Consider the following 18,154-nt stretch of genomic DNA (forward strand, 5'->3'; position numbering starts at 1 on the left):
TAATGAACCCAGATCTATAGTGATATTCTTCAAAGTTGATGTCAAAACAATACAATGCACTTCACAGAATGCTACAACTAACCTAACACACAACATTAGTTATGTTAAATTCGTAGCTTTCACATATCAGCTCTCTACCTTATCATTAATTGCGATTACACTCTTCCCGTTTCATTTAACAACATTGGGGGGGCATGCGGGCGCTCCAACAACTAGTGTGAATTAACATGAGAATATGAGATCAAGAGAAAATTTAGTTACTCAGTAAGTTCAAAGTTTCAAACAATATAAGTTGAATAGAATGATGTCTAATGTCAGTACTCAATAGAGGTGATTAACGGATTGTTCAGGAGATTCAATTAAGAAGTTTCAAGTTTGGGTTCGGGTCAAATGGGTAAGTAATTGTTTGATTAGGTTGGGATATGAATCAGTCTAAGTCGTGGTTGAATATGGTCAATTTCGGGGTACTTTTTGTTTTATCTAGTTTGGGGAATATGTAATCTAATTTTAGTCGAAATTATAATGTAAGGAGGTGATTGCTCACCTAACGTGAAACTATTCTTATCATGCATATGTAACTAGAAGCTAATACTAGTTAAAACTGATGCAAAATTAGAGGATGTCCATATTTTGTGACGGCATGGGGATAAACAAGGTTGGATGGGTTATTCAAAGTTAATATTAACGTGAAAATTACAATTAGTTTATTTTCTTAAGGAGGATTTAAATCGATTATTATTATAGCCTATAGGTAAGGTAATGTGATTTTATGAAATTCTACGCGAAAATATGTGAATGGCATTATAGACATAACCATCTCATCTCTGACGACTTTACAGTATTTAGTTTTAGGGGAAAAAAGACTTAAAAGAGTCTAAAAGACCATTCCCATTGGGCTGGGCTCTTATTCACCCATCTCTTCAAATTTTCTCATTTACATTCTAACTTCACTATCACCGGCGACGAAAACCCCTAAACAAAACCCCAGAAAATATGAGTCACCTGGCGAGCCTGCTGAAGCGCCCGAGTTCAGCAATCAACTCAGCGAGCTCATCTCTCCAACAATGGCGGGGGATCCGAGTTAGGGTTCGAAACGGTAACCTGGAGCAAGCGCTTTCCTTCATGCAGAGAAAAATGACTTCAAGTGGGATCGAACGAATGATTAAGAATGAACAAACTCACCACATCAAGAATTCTGAGAAGCGCGTTTTAGCCCGCAAAGCTCTTCATCGTCGACTCCAATCCCAGGACCTTGCTCGTAAGCTCAAATCCATCCTCATCAAGAAAGTCAGGTCAGAACAATTCCAATTTTTTTTTAAAGGATTTCAATTTATTGGGTATGAATTCATGTTGTGGAAATGTTATTTAATTTTAATTGTGTATATATGAGAGTCGCGTTGGGAAATGACTGAAATGTTATATGTTGTGGTGTTGTTTTGGTGTATAAGGAGACATCCAGGGGAATGATGTAGATGGGATTTGATTCGAGGTATCGGAAATGGCTGAAATGCTACTAGTATGTGTTGTGGGGAAATGTTGTAGGTTGAGTTTACACTAGTTATGATTTAGGGTGAATTTTATAAGTTTAGAATTGAATTTTTGTTGGAGTTGGTTGGTATGAGGGTATTATGTGATTGTTTAGGATGTTGATGCACTTGTGAAGTGGATATTGGGAGAATTAAGGTGACTGCCTGTCTGATCGAACACTATTTTGCTAGCAGTTAGGTAGCAGTTACCTAACTGCTAGCAAAGTTTGCTTCTGAATTATCAGAACTTATTTGTTAATGGTGAATTGCTTAGTTGATTGGGTATTTGGATTGGTACTTAAAGTAATGAAGTTTATGTTATTAGGTTTGAAAATCTGAGCGTTTTAATGGTACGATTAATTCTTGGGTAAGTGATGGAAGAACTGAGGTGATATGCTGGCTAAATATTGACTAAAGTGGTGCAAGGGTATTGTATTAATTGGGATTATATTCTGTGAAGAAGGTCCTTTATGAGTAATCAAGTGATCAATATATATTTGTTATGCTATTGCTTACCAAGTGTTGACATGCTGTCAATCTGCTTGTTTATGTCTCATTAGACTCTGTTTTTTTTCAACATATCTCTATCTCGGTTGAAATATATGTTGGCTTTCTCAATCAATGAACTAGAACTGGAAGACTCACTATGGTCAATTGGTCATTCTACCTCATAAAAGAACCACTTTTCTAGATAACTAGGTGGTCATTATGGATGAATCAAGGATATTCGTATGAGAAAATACCAATATAGCTGCAGCCTGAAATTTTGAAAAGCAATTTCTGACCACAGAAGCTAGTGTGTGTGCTTATTGTACTGGTCAAGTGGTCATTAACACGTCACATTCTATATATAGCCATTTTAGGTAGACTGGTAGATCCCTTCTCACTTTTTCTTGCAGAAATGCTGCGAATATAACCTTAGAGACGTTAGCGTCACCATTTAGAGATGCAAATTTGTCCTAATAGTTCTCGATATCATGTGCAAGCTCTGCAAAGCAAGATGTTTCCTGGGAAATTCTGCTGCCATCCAATGATATATTATTGATGTCTGTCTGAAAACTAGCACGGAGCTCCAACTGGAATTGTGACTTTCTGAAAATTGCATGTTGTACTGAATTGTATCCTGCGATGTCAAATAGATAGCCTATGACAGTATGACCTACACCGCAACCACATCATCTTTCAGGCAGATGATGCCCTTAAAGCTTGATGTGTGTTTAGCACATGGGCTGTTATGGTGCCCCCTTGAGTGTTTGGTAGCATCAGAGGATAATTTTCTGAATGTATGACTTGATATATGGAGGCAATGGCAATATGTGGCTTTCACCGGTCACAATTAATCTTTTTAAGGTGGGGCTGTGCTTAATTTGTGTAATTGCTTAATAAGTGAACGAAAGTGGCAACCTGGGCGCTTTAATTTATGATGTCAAGAAATTTGGATCACAGCTGTGCATTAAGATCTAGCTTTAAGTTCTTTTGGAAGGGAACAAGGTGCATGTGCGTAGCATGAGTATGGCTAGATCATTTTCTCTGCTTAATCTTAGTGATTGATACTCAGTACATGGAAAGTCTTATTAAAAAAATTTGCTGGAATTTTTTGATAGGGGTCTATGAGATAATGCGATTGTTCTGGAAGGAGAAGCTGGCAGCTGCATTTAGGCCTTCGTTGCTGTTGGGTTTCAAACTCGTGTAATTGACTTCCTTCAAACACTGGACAAGTTGTCAAACTAGCTGTAATCCTTGCAAATCATCATTCAGTTTTTCTTGACTTTCACTGTTTAATCATCAACACAATCTATTCTGTTACAAGTTTTTGTCTCGCTATTGATCCTAGCCAATTATAGCTCGATAGTTTAAATGCTCATGTATTGTCTCCATGTATCAAACAAAAGTTGGAGGTAATAAATATCCTGCGTGTATTTGTAAGGTTCTCATATGGTTCTCATTTCGCATTGTCTATAGCTTCTAGGGCATGAGTAAATACAGTAATCTCAATCTGATTAATTGGGTATACAAGTAGTTTTTTTTTCCCAATAATTGGGAATTGGAACTAAAACCGACCCCCTCCCATTTCCTTTATCCAAAACGGTTTTTGTTATAACTGGATTTATCGACTCCTAATTGACTCCGGATTTCCAGGGAATATAATATTCGAGATATGAGATTGCATAATTTTCATTGTTGGGTTAGGGCACAATTAATATGAATACTAAGGTAAAGTACAAGGCTCATGCGTGCCTGTGTCGACATGAGCCATGTACTAAAAATGGTTATTTGTCTCTCATTTAACTTTATGTTTTGGGCATAAAGTTTGAAGAGGAGAACTTATTAAATATTATGAAGTATCAAATTAGGATTCGTTTGGTATCGTTGTGGTTTCTGTTTTTTGGTTTTTTGTTTTTCAAAATCATATGATACATGTTATATAATGAATAAAAAAATTAATCAAAGTTATTAAAATCATAATAATGTTGAAAACTGACAACAGAAAAAAGGAGTAACACTTTTTTCTTGTTTTTGGTTTTTTATTTTCAAAAAAAGGAAAACTGAAAACAAAAAACGATGCCAAACAAGTTTAACTTTTAGACGTTTTAGGTTTTTTTTTTTTTTTTTGGGTAAATTGTAAAAAAATCTATTATCTTTGGTAACCTTGTATTATTGATTTTAAGTTAAACATAACATTAATGATGATTTTTAAATGAATCTTTAACTATGGTTGGATATTTTATTTTATTTTTAACTATTAAACAAAAAGGTAAATAATAAATATGATTTTTTTTTAAAAAAACCCTCCCCACCCGAGCTCATCCCCTCCCTGTGCCGGCATCTAGCCTTCTCCCCCATCGGTCGACCCCACGCCCACTCTCTTTCCCCCAACACGACACCCCCTCCCCTTTTCCCACGACACCCACCCCCTTTCCCCCCACCAAAACAGCCCCTCTCTTGCCCCCCCCACCCCTAATTCGACCCCACCTCCCCTTCCCCATCCCATTACGCCGCCCCCAAACCCAAAACCCCTTTAGGATTTCAGGTGGGGGTTTCAAAGTGAGGGGTTTAGGGTTTGGGGGGCGGTGTTTTAGGGTGGGGGATGGGAGGAGGGGTCGAATTGGGGTGGGGGACAAGATTTTTGGCGGGGAGAGGGCAAGAGGGGGGCTAATCGGTGGTGGGTGGCTCGCTGGCTGGCTGGTGGTGAGGGGATTGGGTTATTTTTAAAAAAAAGGTATTTCTTAAATAATTTTATTATTAAAAGAAATGAAAAACTAACTATGGTTAATGATTTTAATTAAAATAGTTATTATCAATGGTAATCAATTAATGTCACCAAAGATAATTGAGTTTTTTACAATTCAGCAATGAGAAAAATAAAAAGTTGAATGTTACTAAGAGATTTCCCTTTTTTTACAATTATAAAATTTAAGTTTTACGTTAAAAATAAATATCTAGCTCAAATATATGAACCATCAACATAAAAATAAATCATCATCTAAAGACCACTCTCACGCATGATCAAATAAAAAAAAATGTAATTCTCTCTCTACTTATTTTCTCACTCCTCTTTTCAACTTGTTTTCATGGACATTTTTTTTTACAACTTCTTACACTCATGGGCTAAAAAAAACCCCACACCACTCTCTCTCCTATTTTTTTCTCTCTCCTAACATTACCATCATCACATTATTTTTTAATATATACAACACTTTTTTTTTTTTTTTTTTTTTTTGCTGATTTAGTTCCATGGCTCACGCTACTGTAGCAAGTAATTTTTTCCATTGCTATGGGCATTTGAGAATTTCCTCATGGGCATTTTTTTTAATGCTCATGGGTGGGAAGCCAAAATTCCTTTTTTTCCATAAAATTCTCCTCATGGGCAAAAAAATACTCATGAGTAAGAGTGCTCTAACATTTTACATTGCTTTTAGACAAAGTAAACTTACTATTCACCCCAAAGAAAACCATGTTAATTGTTATGAGATGCACTTATAATTGTTAAAAAATGATTTTTTAAAGTATGCAGTTCAAACATTGTACACTTTTTAAAACCCTAAAATCATTTATTCCAAAACTCATGTATGTAATTCATTTGTTTCTAATATAATGTACTTGCAACACAACCTCTAACAAATGAAAATATAGGAGAACATAGGAAATGGAGGATGGTTAGTCCCTCCATCCCCACCCCCCAATTCCTATGATAGGGTGAGAGACACCCCCGTATCTTACCGTATTTTTAAAGTAAATAAAATAGCAACTCTATATTTTCGTAATTTTGGGCAAACAATGAGTATCTTGGATTCAAGGCGAAAAGAACGGGTAATATTGGATTTTTTTCATACTTGTATGAACAATGTCATGTTATGCAGTATGTTTTATTAACATGTAACAATGTAATGGTACCATTGGTTTTCACTACTTCCTTAAAAACCCTAGCCTCCTCTCTCTCTCTTCTCTCTCCTAAACTCTAGCCTCAATTATTAATTTTGAAGCATTGAAGGGGCTATTATTAGATTTTATCGGTGAAAAGCCCCGACCTTTGTTTCTTTTAAGGTTTTTTTTTTTATTTTTTTTTATTTTTTTTTTACGTTTCTTAGGTTATAATAATGTCTCCCTCGAAATAAAGGGTTTATCTCCTTCGAAACACAAGATTTTCGATCTCATTTGAAAGACAACGTTTTTCGATCTCCTTCGAAAGACAAGATTTTATTTGCGCTTAATATGGTCCAGTTGCGTGGGGCTACAATTGATTATTGCCCGATTCAGATTACAAAATCAGTACAAGAATTTTTCGTCTCACAAAATTGTGAAACGGCGACGGATCCTCTTAAAAAGTTGTATAATATGAGATAACGAATCGAGAATGTGTCGAATTGTTATATCTATGTATTTGGTTTCTTAGCCCTTCCCCGGTTAATTCTCGTTTGATTTTGTTAATATGTTTTTATTATCTTTAATTGTCAATTGTAGATGTCGTATGACTTTCATTAATGAAATATATTGTCCTTTGGGACTTCTTTCAAAAAAAAAATATAATGGATACCAACATGTTACATGTGTTTAATCGAATCAACTGATAAGTTAACTATTTTAGCTTAACCAATGTGTCAAATTCAAGAATTTAAAATGTAAAACATTTGTTGAAATAATTTTCTCGTCAAATGGAGCCTATCCGCTCATACCAATGTCAATCAAGTGGTTATTTGGTAACAATGAGGAACTAATGCAAGCTAATTTGTTATCTGTATCAAATGCTGAGTCAAAATGAAGGGTAAAAAGCTAATGGTATCGTTTCCTAACTCTATTAACTCCTCACTTTTTACCTTTTTCATCCTCTCTCACTCCTCAAAGCTTGCTTCCTTCATTCATGAATGACAGCCATAAAAAACCACCAACTTCACCCGAACAAACATGAACCTCAACGAAGACCTCCCCAACTCCACCCCTATCTACTCCCGCATTCGTCTCGTCACCCCTGCTGACGTCCTCACGTTCTTTACCTCCACCTCTGATCTCTCTTTCTCTCTCCACCAAATCTCCACCCACCTTCCACCAACAAAATCGCCATTATCAAAGTAAATGAAAATCCTATGAACAAAGGGTGAAATTAAGGGCATAGTATATCCTAAAAGGGGTGGAGTGACCATGTCCTCCATAAAATCTAAGCTAAACAGACCTAGAAGATTCATCTATAGTGTTATGGTAATTGGAGAAATAAACCCTTTATAAAATATGTGATTTGGGAGTAATTACGGATATGAGTTTGCTATTGATAAGGAATTGCGAATGGCTAACCCTTACCTCCTCTATACCCCCACCTAATGATTGTGTAGAGTATTACATATGCATAATAGATGTCATGGTTGCAGGCTTTATTCTGCTTGAATCCTAGGTTTGGGGGTTAACCAATGTTTATAATAATAGCTAGGGATGTCAAGAGGCGAGGCGAGGTGGGGCGGATGTTGGCTTTCCATCCCCATCCCCGTCCCCGCGGCGGGTCCAAAACTCATCTCATTCCTCTGATGGATACAATTCCAAAAACATCCTTGCCCAACCCCCCACTTGGATATCCACCCCCACCTAATTCCTACCCAAGACCCGCTTAAAAGTGTGTGTGTATATATATATATATATATATATAGAGAGAGAGAGAGAGAGAGAGAGAGAGAGAGATGTGGCCTGTGGGGATGGGGCGGATACGAAGCGAGGTGGGTGGGGCGTAGTGGGGATGGGGCGGGTACGAAGCGAGGTGGGTGGGACGTAGTGGGGATGGGGCGGGTACAAGCTAAAATCCATCCTTGCCCCATCACCCATGGCAGGTATGGTTTTATCTCCATCCTCGCCCCACCACCCGCCAAACCAAAACCCATCTCCTACTTGACCCGCCCCACTGACATTCTTAATAATAGATAAAGTATTGTCAAACGTCATTACCCACATTGGACATGCTCAATTGACAAGTTGAACAAGTCATCATTGCGCTGTTACCCAAATATCCCAAACTAATTGAAGAAAAAGTCAAAAATACCCTTTAAATTGACAAATTTCTTTGATAAAATAGATTAATTTGTATTTTCTCTGAATTCTATTTTTTTTAAGATAAGGAGAATGATTTTGATCAAACCTCAACCCTCAAGTTTTTATTGATCTAGTATTTGCTAGCCATACACTTTAAAAATGAGGAGGGAAAATGAAGGTTCCCCTCTTTCAAAGTATTTTAGTAAGGATTGAACCTCCCAGGTTAGAAAGTACTAGTATAATTTTTCCCATTAGATTAAACTTTGAATTCTATTAATGACAAAACTTTTAAAAAAATGAATTGTGACCATTGTTATACCGTATTATATAGATCGGACGGTTGAAAATATGCGTGTCATTAATCTTCCTCTTATGTTCAGTTTGTCAACCTTTGACAGGGTGTTTGTTTAGAGGGATAGGATAAAAAAAAAGGAAGGATTTAACAAGTCTTTTGTTTGTTTAGAGGGGTGAGGATTAGGAGGGGGATAAAAAAGGGTATTATCCCTCTAAATTAATAACTAGGGGGTATAAGGGATGGGGATTAAGTTTAATGGGTAAAAGATATTTCTACTCTTAATGAAAGAGAAAAAATAAGAGAGTAAAGAAAGAATAGTAAGGATAATTTTGTATTTTTATTGGTTATTCCAATTTAATCCAACTCATTCCCAAACAATAAAATACACTATTTTTACCTTTATCCCATCTATTAGTTTCACCTTATTGTCCCTCCTGCCAAGCACGCCCCGTGAGTTTTTCCCTTATACGCTGCACCCATATTTCTCTCTCCTCCGTTGAAGCGTGCTCTGAATTCTCCATTAAAGCGGCGACTGAGCTTTCTCTCCTCCATTGAAGCGGCGCCTGAGGTAAATTATTTTTGATCATCGAGTATCAATTTCACAATCTAGGGTTTAGCTTCACACTATCGTTAATTTGATTTTCAGTTTACTCAACTTAGGGTTCTTCTAAGATGGACTATCGAACTATTGGTTGTATAATTATTGAAGTTATGAAAGATTATAACGAGCAATTTCGTTGCTAGAATTTTTCTACGTGCATGTAACGTTGATATTCTTCTGCAAGAAGAGTTTGATGCTATTATTCGAGCCTAATTTAATACTTAAGTCAATATTAATTGTTAATGTGTTGCAGGATTTTCTTTATAACCCTTTAATGTTAAGACGGAACTATGAAATGGACCTTTTCTCCTCGGGCCTAGGCGGCTGCCCTTCTTGCCCCGGGTCGGGGCGGATTTGGCTGCTATGGGTTCTGAGTACGTATTAATGGAGTAAAGAAGTGAACTATATTTGGCTGTTTCAATTCTGCTGAGTGGTTGGTGGACATTGTCAAAACAACTTAACCGTGATTCACTGATGGTTTCAAGCTAGCTATCCTTTTAACAAACATGGTAGTTCTATCTTTTAAGGGTCCATTATACTTCTATAGTATTTAGATGTTTTGTTTACTAATATGCTTACTTGTCTTCACCGGATGACTCAATTTTTTTTTCGTCCTTGCAGTAGAGATAACTCCTTATAAATTGAGAGTCTTTTGCAATAAGGGGATGATTCTATTAATCTACAATTGCAGTGCAATTCCAAAAGATTGCAGTGTAATTCGAAAGTATGATGTGTGTTATCGTACTGTCTTTGCGTGGACTGCACGTGTATTCAGTACATGGTTGTCTTTGTAGATTTTGGAAATACAAGGAAATACAGGGACTTCTTTACCCATACTGCGAGTCTTTCCCAACGGAAATTTTATGGTCAAAATTTCCAAATTTTTTGATATTTGCTAAGCCGTTTGAGTTTATGTGAGTTGGGGTATCTCTTCTAGATGCCTGGGCCAAAATGTTTAACTGTCCTGAATTTTTGTCCGTCTTTCCACCTTCCAAATTATTGAAATAAAGGGAACTAATGGAAAGCAAGAATAATAAATGATAGATAAAATGCATTTATTCACATGTCTAATTATTTTTTCATGCATGAATGATGCTTCTTTTCTAGGTGATCATTGGAAATCCTATCTAATTGTTGTCTGTGAGAGTTTGCACAATGTCTGCTGGACCTGGACTCGAGCCTCTTGTAGATCGTAAGTGATCTAAATTTGTGTGTATGCTTTACATTGTAGTTTCAGTTGACAAGCTTGCATTTGAGGAAGTGTGCTTTTGAAAGAAGGCAGGGCTATAATTTATTGAAGCCATTTCTTCTGCAACATTGTTTTCTGAAAGCTACTTAAGTTACTATGGCCTTTGTATGTTAACAACCTTTCTTTCCCTCTGCCCTGCAGAAATGATCTCAGTCATTACCAATGATGGACGCAACATAGTGGTGAGCTTGCACATACTCCAAATAGTAGCTGTGTTTCTGTTAAGTTGGCCTTTAATACTAAGCATCTTTATCTTATTATTGTGATACATTATGATTCAGGGAATCCTAAAAGGTTTTGACCAGGCAACAAATATTATTCTTGATGAATCGCATGAGAGGGTTTTTTCTACCAAGGTTTGATTTAAATCTCTTCGGTGTCTCTCTCTCTTTCCCCTTCTTTAATTAATTTATTTATTTTTAAAGTCATCATGAAGTTTTTCTATGTCTCAAGTCAAAACAGACCTACTTGATAATTTTATCTTTTGACAATTGGAATGGTGCAAAATAATGTAAACTCTGTAATTATTATTTTGATCAACTCATAGTTTCAGGGGAAAGGTTTTCTAGGTGGAATTTGTGTTCCTTAACTGATTTGAGGTGAAGCCTTGAAGGTTGAAAGCATAGTATATCAGTTATATTCTTAGTGATACTAAGCCTACTTAATCACTGGATCTCATGAAGCAGTAATGAGGAACAATGTAGAAAGATAGGATTTCATTATTGAGTTTAATGAGATATGAAGCATTCAGTATCTATTTTTACCATGTTTATGTATACTTTTAAGTATAAAATTTCTTTGTACAGTGTTCTCTTTGGAAATGTAAATCGTAAAAATAAGATATTTTGTCGTGTTGATTATGTCCAGTGCTTAAAATATTGCATGTGGAGTGCAGAAAAGTTATTGGAGGATCATCTTATGTATCTCTGTAGCCTTATACGGAGTTATTGCTTGAGTTACACAACTCCGTTGTTTCAAGCTTCGTAAACTTTTATCTACTCTGTTCACTGTGTCTGCTACTATCTAATATACAGTAGGTGCTTGTTTAGAATTTTGAGTCTAATAGATCATTTTTCTCTATTAACTAAAATCAGTCTTGTGGTTTGGAATCTTTGGATCCATACATGGGGTGCGAGTTGAACCCCTCCCCCCTCTGCCCCTCTTTCAGGAATGAAGCTGATGTTCTGTCATTAACATCTCCTATAATTGCTGTTTACATTAATCCGTCATCCATGCACTGTTTGAAAGTGTATTCTCAAATAACCATGTGTCATTTGCTGGGTTGCAGGAAGGAGTCCAACAAATTGTATTGGGTTTGTACATCATCAGGGGTGACAACATGTATGATATCTTTTCTTAAAGTTGGTTAATCATTAGCACTTGGCTTCTCTGTTTTGCCCCCATGAATTGGTATGCTAGAGAGTTAGATGTTACTATTTGCATTCACAGAAGCATTATTGGTGAGCTGGATGAAGACTTAGATGCTCATATTGAGCTATCACAAGTGAGGGGCCATCCTCTGAAGCCTGTCATTCACTGATCAGCAGATTGCATGTTTCTGTAGGCTGCATGGAAAATATCGATTAATTCACAGAACTTGTGATGGAGAATTTAAAAACCTGTTTCAGGAGTGGTAAAAAATTGGTATAGCATATGAGCTCAGTGCAGAAAGAGGAGCATTCTGGAAGACTGAACTTTGATATGAATCAGGGTTTAATTTCTTTTTTCGTCATTAATTTTTCGTTCAGAACAAGTCCAAAGTTCTCTGAGTAGAAGTTTGATGATATATCATCTTTGTACCCAAGTAGATTTTTTCCCATGTAAGACGGTAGGAGTTGTTTGGATTTGATTACTGAACGCTAGCTGATTCAGAATGAAGTTGAGCTTGTTCTTGTTTTCCAGCCTGAACAATGAGACCTCTTATGCTTTAGATCGTCTCTCTGTGCTATTTTCCAGGTTCAGTGAATTAAACACTTCCGATTTTTAACATCAGGCATTGAGAAGCTCCTGTAGATATTGGCACCATTGAAGCACATCCTTTTATAAATTATTAGTTTTTTCTTCAAGTATTTTTTAAAATTATCTTAATTTTTACAAATTACTGAGTAATTTTGTTCAATTTGTAAAAAAAAAAAAGTCAAGCTGTATATTTTAACATATAGACAATAAAGACATACTTGGTATTTCTATTGTCCGTTTAATTATATTGGTAAAAAAAATTATACACTAGTAAAAAAGAATGTTGAGGCTCCGTTGGAGCTTTTCCTCAAAAAAAAATAAAATAAAATAAAATAAAATAAATAAAATAAAGAATGGGTTCACATCAATTTGGTAAATAATTTTTTTTTTTTTTTTTTTTTTTTGGCTATTTAGTACAGAGCAATAAAAACAAAAGCTAGCAACATCTTTGCAACAAATTTGCTTCAAACTTGGACTGATTTTTCATAATCAACTTTGCGATTTTCCTTCTTTCCTCCATTGTAACTTTCACTTATAATGAAATTCCAAATACAAGCATAACCATACAGGAGATGCCACACTTTTAAAGTAAGAGAAGAGAAGGTATACATTTCTTGGTAAAAAGAAATTACCACTAATGAAAAATGTACATAGTATTTACTTGCATTTGTTTCTGTCAATTATGTTTCCAATGAGTACAAGTGAATGTAAAGCAAAAAAATTGCAATGTTTATGGAAGATTTGTCCAATACGTATAATAGAGATACTTAGGCAAATAGCCATAAAAAAGTCACTGCCCTAGCTTAAACACATCCCCTTAAAAATATAGAGTGCGCATTACTTTGTATGATGTTACGATTGAAAAGTAAAAAATATTAGAAGGAAAATTATAGAACTACGGTTGTTGCAAGCTCTGGAAAAATACTACGTGGAAGGAGCAAAAGAGGTAGAGCTTAAGTAACAAGTGATCATTTACAAACTCAAAGGTTTTGGTGCACTTTCCTCGAATTGGATTTTGACATATGGAGTATGTTCTTATATACTCCCTCTATGTATTTTTAAGTGTGACACTTTGAATAAACACGTATGTCGAGACATAACTTTGACCATTGTTTTTTCTCAATTATATATTAGTTAAAATTATAAGAAAATTAATAGTATGAAAGCATACATTATTAAAAATTCGAAAATATACTTCCTCCGTTCTTTTAATACACCATAGGGGTTGGACATTTTTTTTGATAGTAAGGAAAAGGAAGAGAAAGAAAGGTAAAAATACAAAATTATTCATGTAATGTAAACAAGTGAGGATTCAAGTGTTAAAAATAAGAATACATTAGTTATCTACAGTGTGAACAGAGATATTTTGTTAAAAAAGTGGTGCAATATTTAAAATACGGAGGAAGTATAATACTCCGTAGTCCGTACAACAACATTTGTATTTTATAAATAAGTTAAAGAGTCAAGTCAAAATCATTACGTGAATAATGAAAAAAGTCAAATGTAATACTACACATATTCCATTACTCCGTAGTAAGTAAAAATAAAGTGTTTTGATTGACTTTATAAAAGACTAGAAGGAAACCCGTGCAATGCACGGTTTTTCATCTAAGATTTTTAATTATTTGATTTATTGTATTTAATAATTCAGACAAAATTACAAAAGTTTAATATTTTTTTTTACTATAATTTATAATGAATTTATTAAATATAAATAAATTGTAAATATGATATTTTTTTCCGTTATATAAAATCTTTAATGGCAAATGATAAATTTTTAATAATTTAAATCCTAAATCATTATTCATTGTTTTATCATATCTTTTATTTCGATAGAATCGCCAACCTCGTCCACAACCAACCTACTACATTAATGGATAAATTGAACCGTGAAATGTTAGTTGTTTCGGGGTTTTCTGATGTCCTGCGGGAGATTTACAATTCCGAGACTGGAACCGGACGCCTGTACCTGCAAAATAACGGAGACTCCTGTGAGCTCCGCCTCCAACGGTCAAGTTAGTACCTGATTAAGGAGTAATTAATGCGGAAATTAAAGTAATAAGGTCTCTCTAGGTGAGAGTGTTTAATGTAGGTAATCTGCTTTGTTAGCGAGATCAGCCGGTTATTAATGTGTTCCGTAATGTTTTTCGCGTGTCCCCTTAATGAGGATTAAGGGAGGTATTTATAACCTTGGGAAACGTGTCCATCCTAGGTTTAGGTAAACCTAGGGCTGATTGGGCTTCCCTCGGAAGTTGGGCCTGGGTGGCCGGGTTCTCCATTAGGCATGGAGTATGCCACATGTCGTGACATAACAGGTCCAAGGTGGACGAATAAGCGCGTGCCACGTGGCAAGCCCTGACAGTTCCAACTAGGAGACACTTGGCAGGACCTGATTGGTCCACGTGGCGCACTCCGATTGGTAGGAGCAAAATCCCCTAATCATTTGCCCCTCACAGGTGGCACGTGATTGGTCACGCGTTACCTGTGACAGGTGTCGCACTGTAACGGGCGACGGCCAGCTACAAGTGTCAGTCGGCGAAAGGACGAGAGATTATCCCGCCCAAATTTTGAATTCTGAAAGTAACCCTTCGCCTTCTCACTTCGCCTATATAAGGGAGAGTTGCCTTGAGTCATTTTCACACTTTGAGAACTATTTGAGAACATTCGGACCCCTGAACTTGCTCTGACATTTTGGACTTTTTCTGCCTACCGCCTGTTCTGACAAGCCGACTGCACAGGATTTTCAGAACTTCATCAACCGTCACTCGTTCAGGTAACTCAGTTCTCTTACTCTTAATTTTCTTTTTATTTTCTGAAATGGCACCACGGAAGCACACGACACGACCTAGGTTAGTGATCAGCCGGTCACCGGGGACGGCTGAATCTAGGACTAGGAGTGCCGCCTGCCCTTTTCCGGACCCATCTTTGCCCTTTATACAAAGTCCGACTGTATCTTTGTCTATGCAGAGCAGGATGGCCAGAACGAAAAAGACAGCTAGGATCTCAAATTCAGACGGCTCCTCCCACAGGGTGCCGATTAGTGAAACATCTGATCAGGCGCCAGATGTTGAAGTGAGACAAGGCGGCCTGGATGCCGGCAATTTTGTGGGGGGAGTCATAGTGACCCCTTCCAATTTAACAGTTAACAAATCTGCTCCTTTTCAAAGAGAGGAGGCGGGCCCCTCCGGGAGAGGGGAGGAGTCGTCCTCTTCAGACTCGTCCGAGGACGATTCCTCGTCAAGCTCTTCTGGCCATGCTTCTTTGGGTACAGAAGAGAAAAATAGCCGCCTGCAAGAGGCGAGACTTTCTCACGCAGTTGAGAAGGGGGACAATTGGGCGGAACCATCCGCCTCTTACCGAGAGCTAAATACCCCCTACTACTGCACGGTACCTCGGGGCCGAATCACAGCCATGCAAGAGAAAGTGGAGAGCTTTATTGCAAACCACACCATGGGCCCCGATTTTCTAGTGTTTGTGCCGGATCCAGAAGACACAGTCGTCTGGCCGGCTGGTTCCAGTTACGAAAGCTCCTGCTTTGGCTGCTACGAGACGGCCATCAAGGCAGGGCTTCGCTTCCCATTACATCCGGCTGTTCAGCGGATTTTGGATGGGTATGAGTTGGGGTTATGGCAGTTAGCCCCAAACTCTTGGGTCAACGTACTCGGCTATGTGGCCGGGTGCGAACTGCACGGGGTGGAGCCGAGCTTCGAGGCTTTCGCCCATATGAACTATCTCAGCCGGACCCCTAAGACAGGCGGTACCGGCTGGTATCAATTGACAAGCCACAAGGGCTACCTCATGACGAGAGGTAAAGCAAACAAGTGGAAGGACTGGCGGAGCACCTTCCTCATCATTGAGAATTCTGACATTGAGCAGAACAAGCGCTTCAATAGGTGGAACAGGAATCCGCCCCTTCTTGCAGGCGGCCGTAGCATGCCGCCTGTTCCCCCCAAGGCTAAGAAAGAGATCCTTGATAAAGGACTCTTTAAAGTAGAGTCGAGGGTCGACTCTACTTCAGGGGTACGAGAGCAAGTACCCCTGCACTGCGTCCCGAGCTTCAAGTGGCTCTATGACGAGTACTTTTTGGCCGCCTGCGGCCTCAGCAGTCGGTGCTCAAGAGGTAGTCGGCCTGTCGAATACTCTGTTGTTTCATACATTTGTTGTTTATCTTTTATTAACTTTGCTGTTTGTTTTTGCAGCTGACGCCATGAGCAAAATCACCGCCTCCAAGACTGCGGCGGCCATGTTGCGGGCCTCTATCATGCAACAAGCTTCAACCGACTCCCCCAAGAAGGGGGCACCCTTGGTGAGCTCCGAATCTTTCACCCTCTTTTTGGAGTTGTGTTTATGCATATACTGACTTTTTTTTTTTCTTTTTTAGACGGGTGCTCCAAGAGCTTCATCTTCCCAACAGCCGGACCCCAAGGCCCGGAAGACGACTGTTGGGAGCTCTCCTGGTTCTGCCAGGAAACAGGTGGCGGCTGAGAAACAGCCGGCCACTTCTTCTAAAGCTCCAACTGGGCCGCCTAGAGGTATGAAGTTGTCCTTGTAAATTTTAGACTTGCTCCTTTTTTACTAAGTCTAATCCGTTTGTTTATGCTTGATGCAGCCGGCCCCCAGGAGCCTGACTTGGTAGAGATGGCCAAGTCTATGATCAGGGCAGTTCCTCCGGCTGAAAGGGAGGCGGTCAGGGGTGTCGGCACCCTTGACCTTGACGGGATTGCAGGGGTCCTTGCTGAGGTATACTTAGCATATTTTTGAGTATTTGAATTTCTGGACGCCTGTTTTCTTTTTTGTTTGGAAACTGACGCCTGTTTTTTTTTTACTTAGGCCCTGCTCCGAGTTAACGGCCTTCGCAAGCCGCTTGATCGGAAAAACAAAGAGGTAAAGGCTGCAAAAGCTATGGCCGCCTCTGACTGTGATAAGGCAATGTTTCAAATTGCCAAAAATGAAGTACTGACCATTGATATTCTTTATTATCAGGCGCAGGCTACCGCCGCTGTTCGGGCTCAGTTAGAGGCGGCCCAGAAGAAGAATGACGAGCTGGAGGCGACCATCACAAATCTCCAGGCCGAGCTGAAACCTCTTCGCCTGAAAATGTACTCTTACGAAGCCATGGAGAAATCCTTGGCGAGCGTAAAGGAACGCCTGGTGACCCAGGAGAAGAGTCTTACCCAAGAGCTCTCGGAAAAGGCCGAGCAAGAGAAGAAAGAGCTGGTCCGGGAGATAATGGAAGACTCCGCTCAAATCCAGCGCATGACCTGGGGCCGCCTCTTCCCCAGTGCCGACTTTGCCTCTTGGGAAAGAACGTATCGCCAGTGCTCGGATGCATATAATCAACAGATCCTGGCGGCTGCTGAAGAAGAGGCGTTGGGGGAGGAGTCGGAGGAGGAGGAGCCGGTAGTGGCGCTTGTGCCGCTTGGGGGTAAGGCATCAAAAAAGGATGCAGATGAAGCCGAGTCCAGCAAGAAGAGTGTTGACCAGGCGGCAGCTGCTAATACTGAACTTCCCCCTTCTTAAGCTTTATGTATTCTTTCCACGGCCTGCGTGCCGTTTGCTTTGTATTTACCCGGCCAGGGGGCCGGGGCTTTGAATATTTTGCTGGTCTTTAATGACCGGCTTATTTTTAATGAATTTTTGTTTTGCTTCAAATTTGTCTAAGTATTCCATATCTAATATCCAATTGTTTACTAGACCGACTGTTTTACATGGCCGAACGTTGCAGACAGGTACGGATAGTTAGTACGCCGCCTATGCCCCTAGACGACTGGTTGTCTGTTTCCAGGATAGGCGATCAGTCGGCCATTTATCCAATCGGTATTCGAACTATTTTGTCTGGATCCTTTTTAGGCAGGCGGGCCTGTCTTTTTGTAATTTTAACCAAGTAGGAAAGTGGTCTGACCAAGTAAATAAAGTATTACCTAGTCGTCAAGGAATTGAGTAGTAGAGAAAACAAGCGGCGGGCACCGGTTGTTTCCCTTTATTGCCAATGTTGTTGGCTTTTAACTCATAAT

At 38.6% G+C, this 18,154-nt stretch overlaps 1 protein-coding gene and 1 long non-coding RNA gene across 5 annotated transcripts; both read left to right on the forward strand.

Annotated features, from left to right (window-relative positions):
* The first annotated feature begins 870 nt into the window (after window positions 1-870).
* Window positions 871-3,460, forward strand: LOC110709734. Its single transcript, XR_002509030.1, has 2 exons — window positions 871-1,292; window positions 3,131-3,460. It is a non-coding gene; the product is annotated as an uncharacterized LOC110709734 (long non-coding RNA).
* A 5,293-nt stretch (window positions 3,461-8,753) lies between these two features.
* Window positions 8,754-12,170, forward strand: LOC110709741 (sm-like protein LSM8). 4 transcript variants are annotated; one of them, XM_021887979.1, is made up of 7 exons: window positions 8,754-8,899; window positions 9,186-9,441; window positions 9,554-10,124; window positions 10,323-10,363; window positions 10,463-10,537; window positions 11,470-11,522; window positions 11,631-12,170. In XM_021887979.1, the coding sequence occupies exons 3-7, from the start codon at window positions 10,088-10,090 to the stop codon at window positions 11,719-11,721; spliced, it is 297 nt and encodes a 98-aa protein (XP_021743671.1). In that variant the 5' UTR covers window positions 8,754-8,899; window positions 9,186-9,441; window positions 9,554-10,087; the 3' UTR covers window positions 11,722-12,170. The 4 variants fall into 4 exon arrangements, with proteins under 4 accessions (XP_021743671.1, XP_021743680.1, XP_021743663.1 ...); XM_021887988.1 differs by having other exon boundaries at window positions 10,040-10,124; XM_021887971.1 differs by having other exon boundaries at window positions 9,186-10,124.
* Window positions 12,171-18,154: the final 5,984 nt, after the last annotated feature.

Source organism: Chenopodium quinoa, unplaced genomic scaffold (assembly GCF_001683475.1).
Source record: "Chenopodium quinoa cultivar QQ74 unplaced genomic scaffold, ASM168347v1, whole genome shotgun sequence".
Taxonomy (NCBI): Eukaryota; Viridiplantae; Streptophyta; class Magnoliopsida; order Caryophyllales; family Amaranthaceae; genus Chenopodium; species Chenopodium quinoa.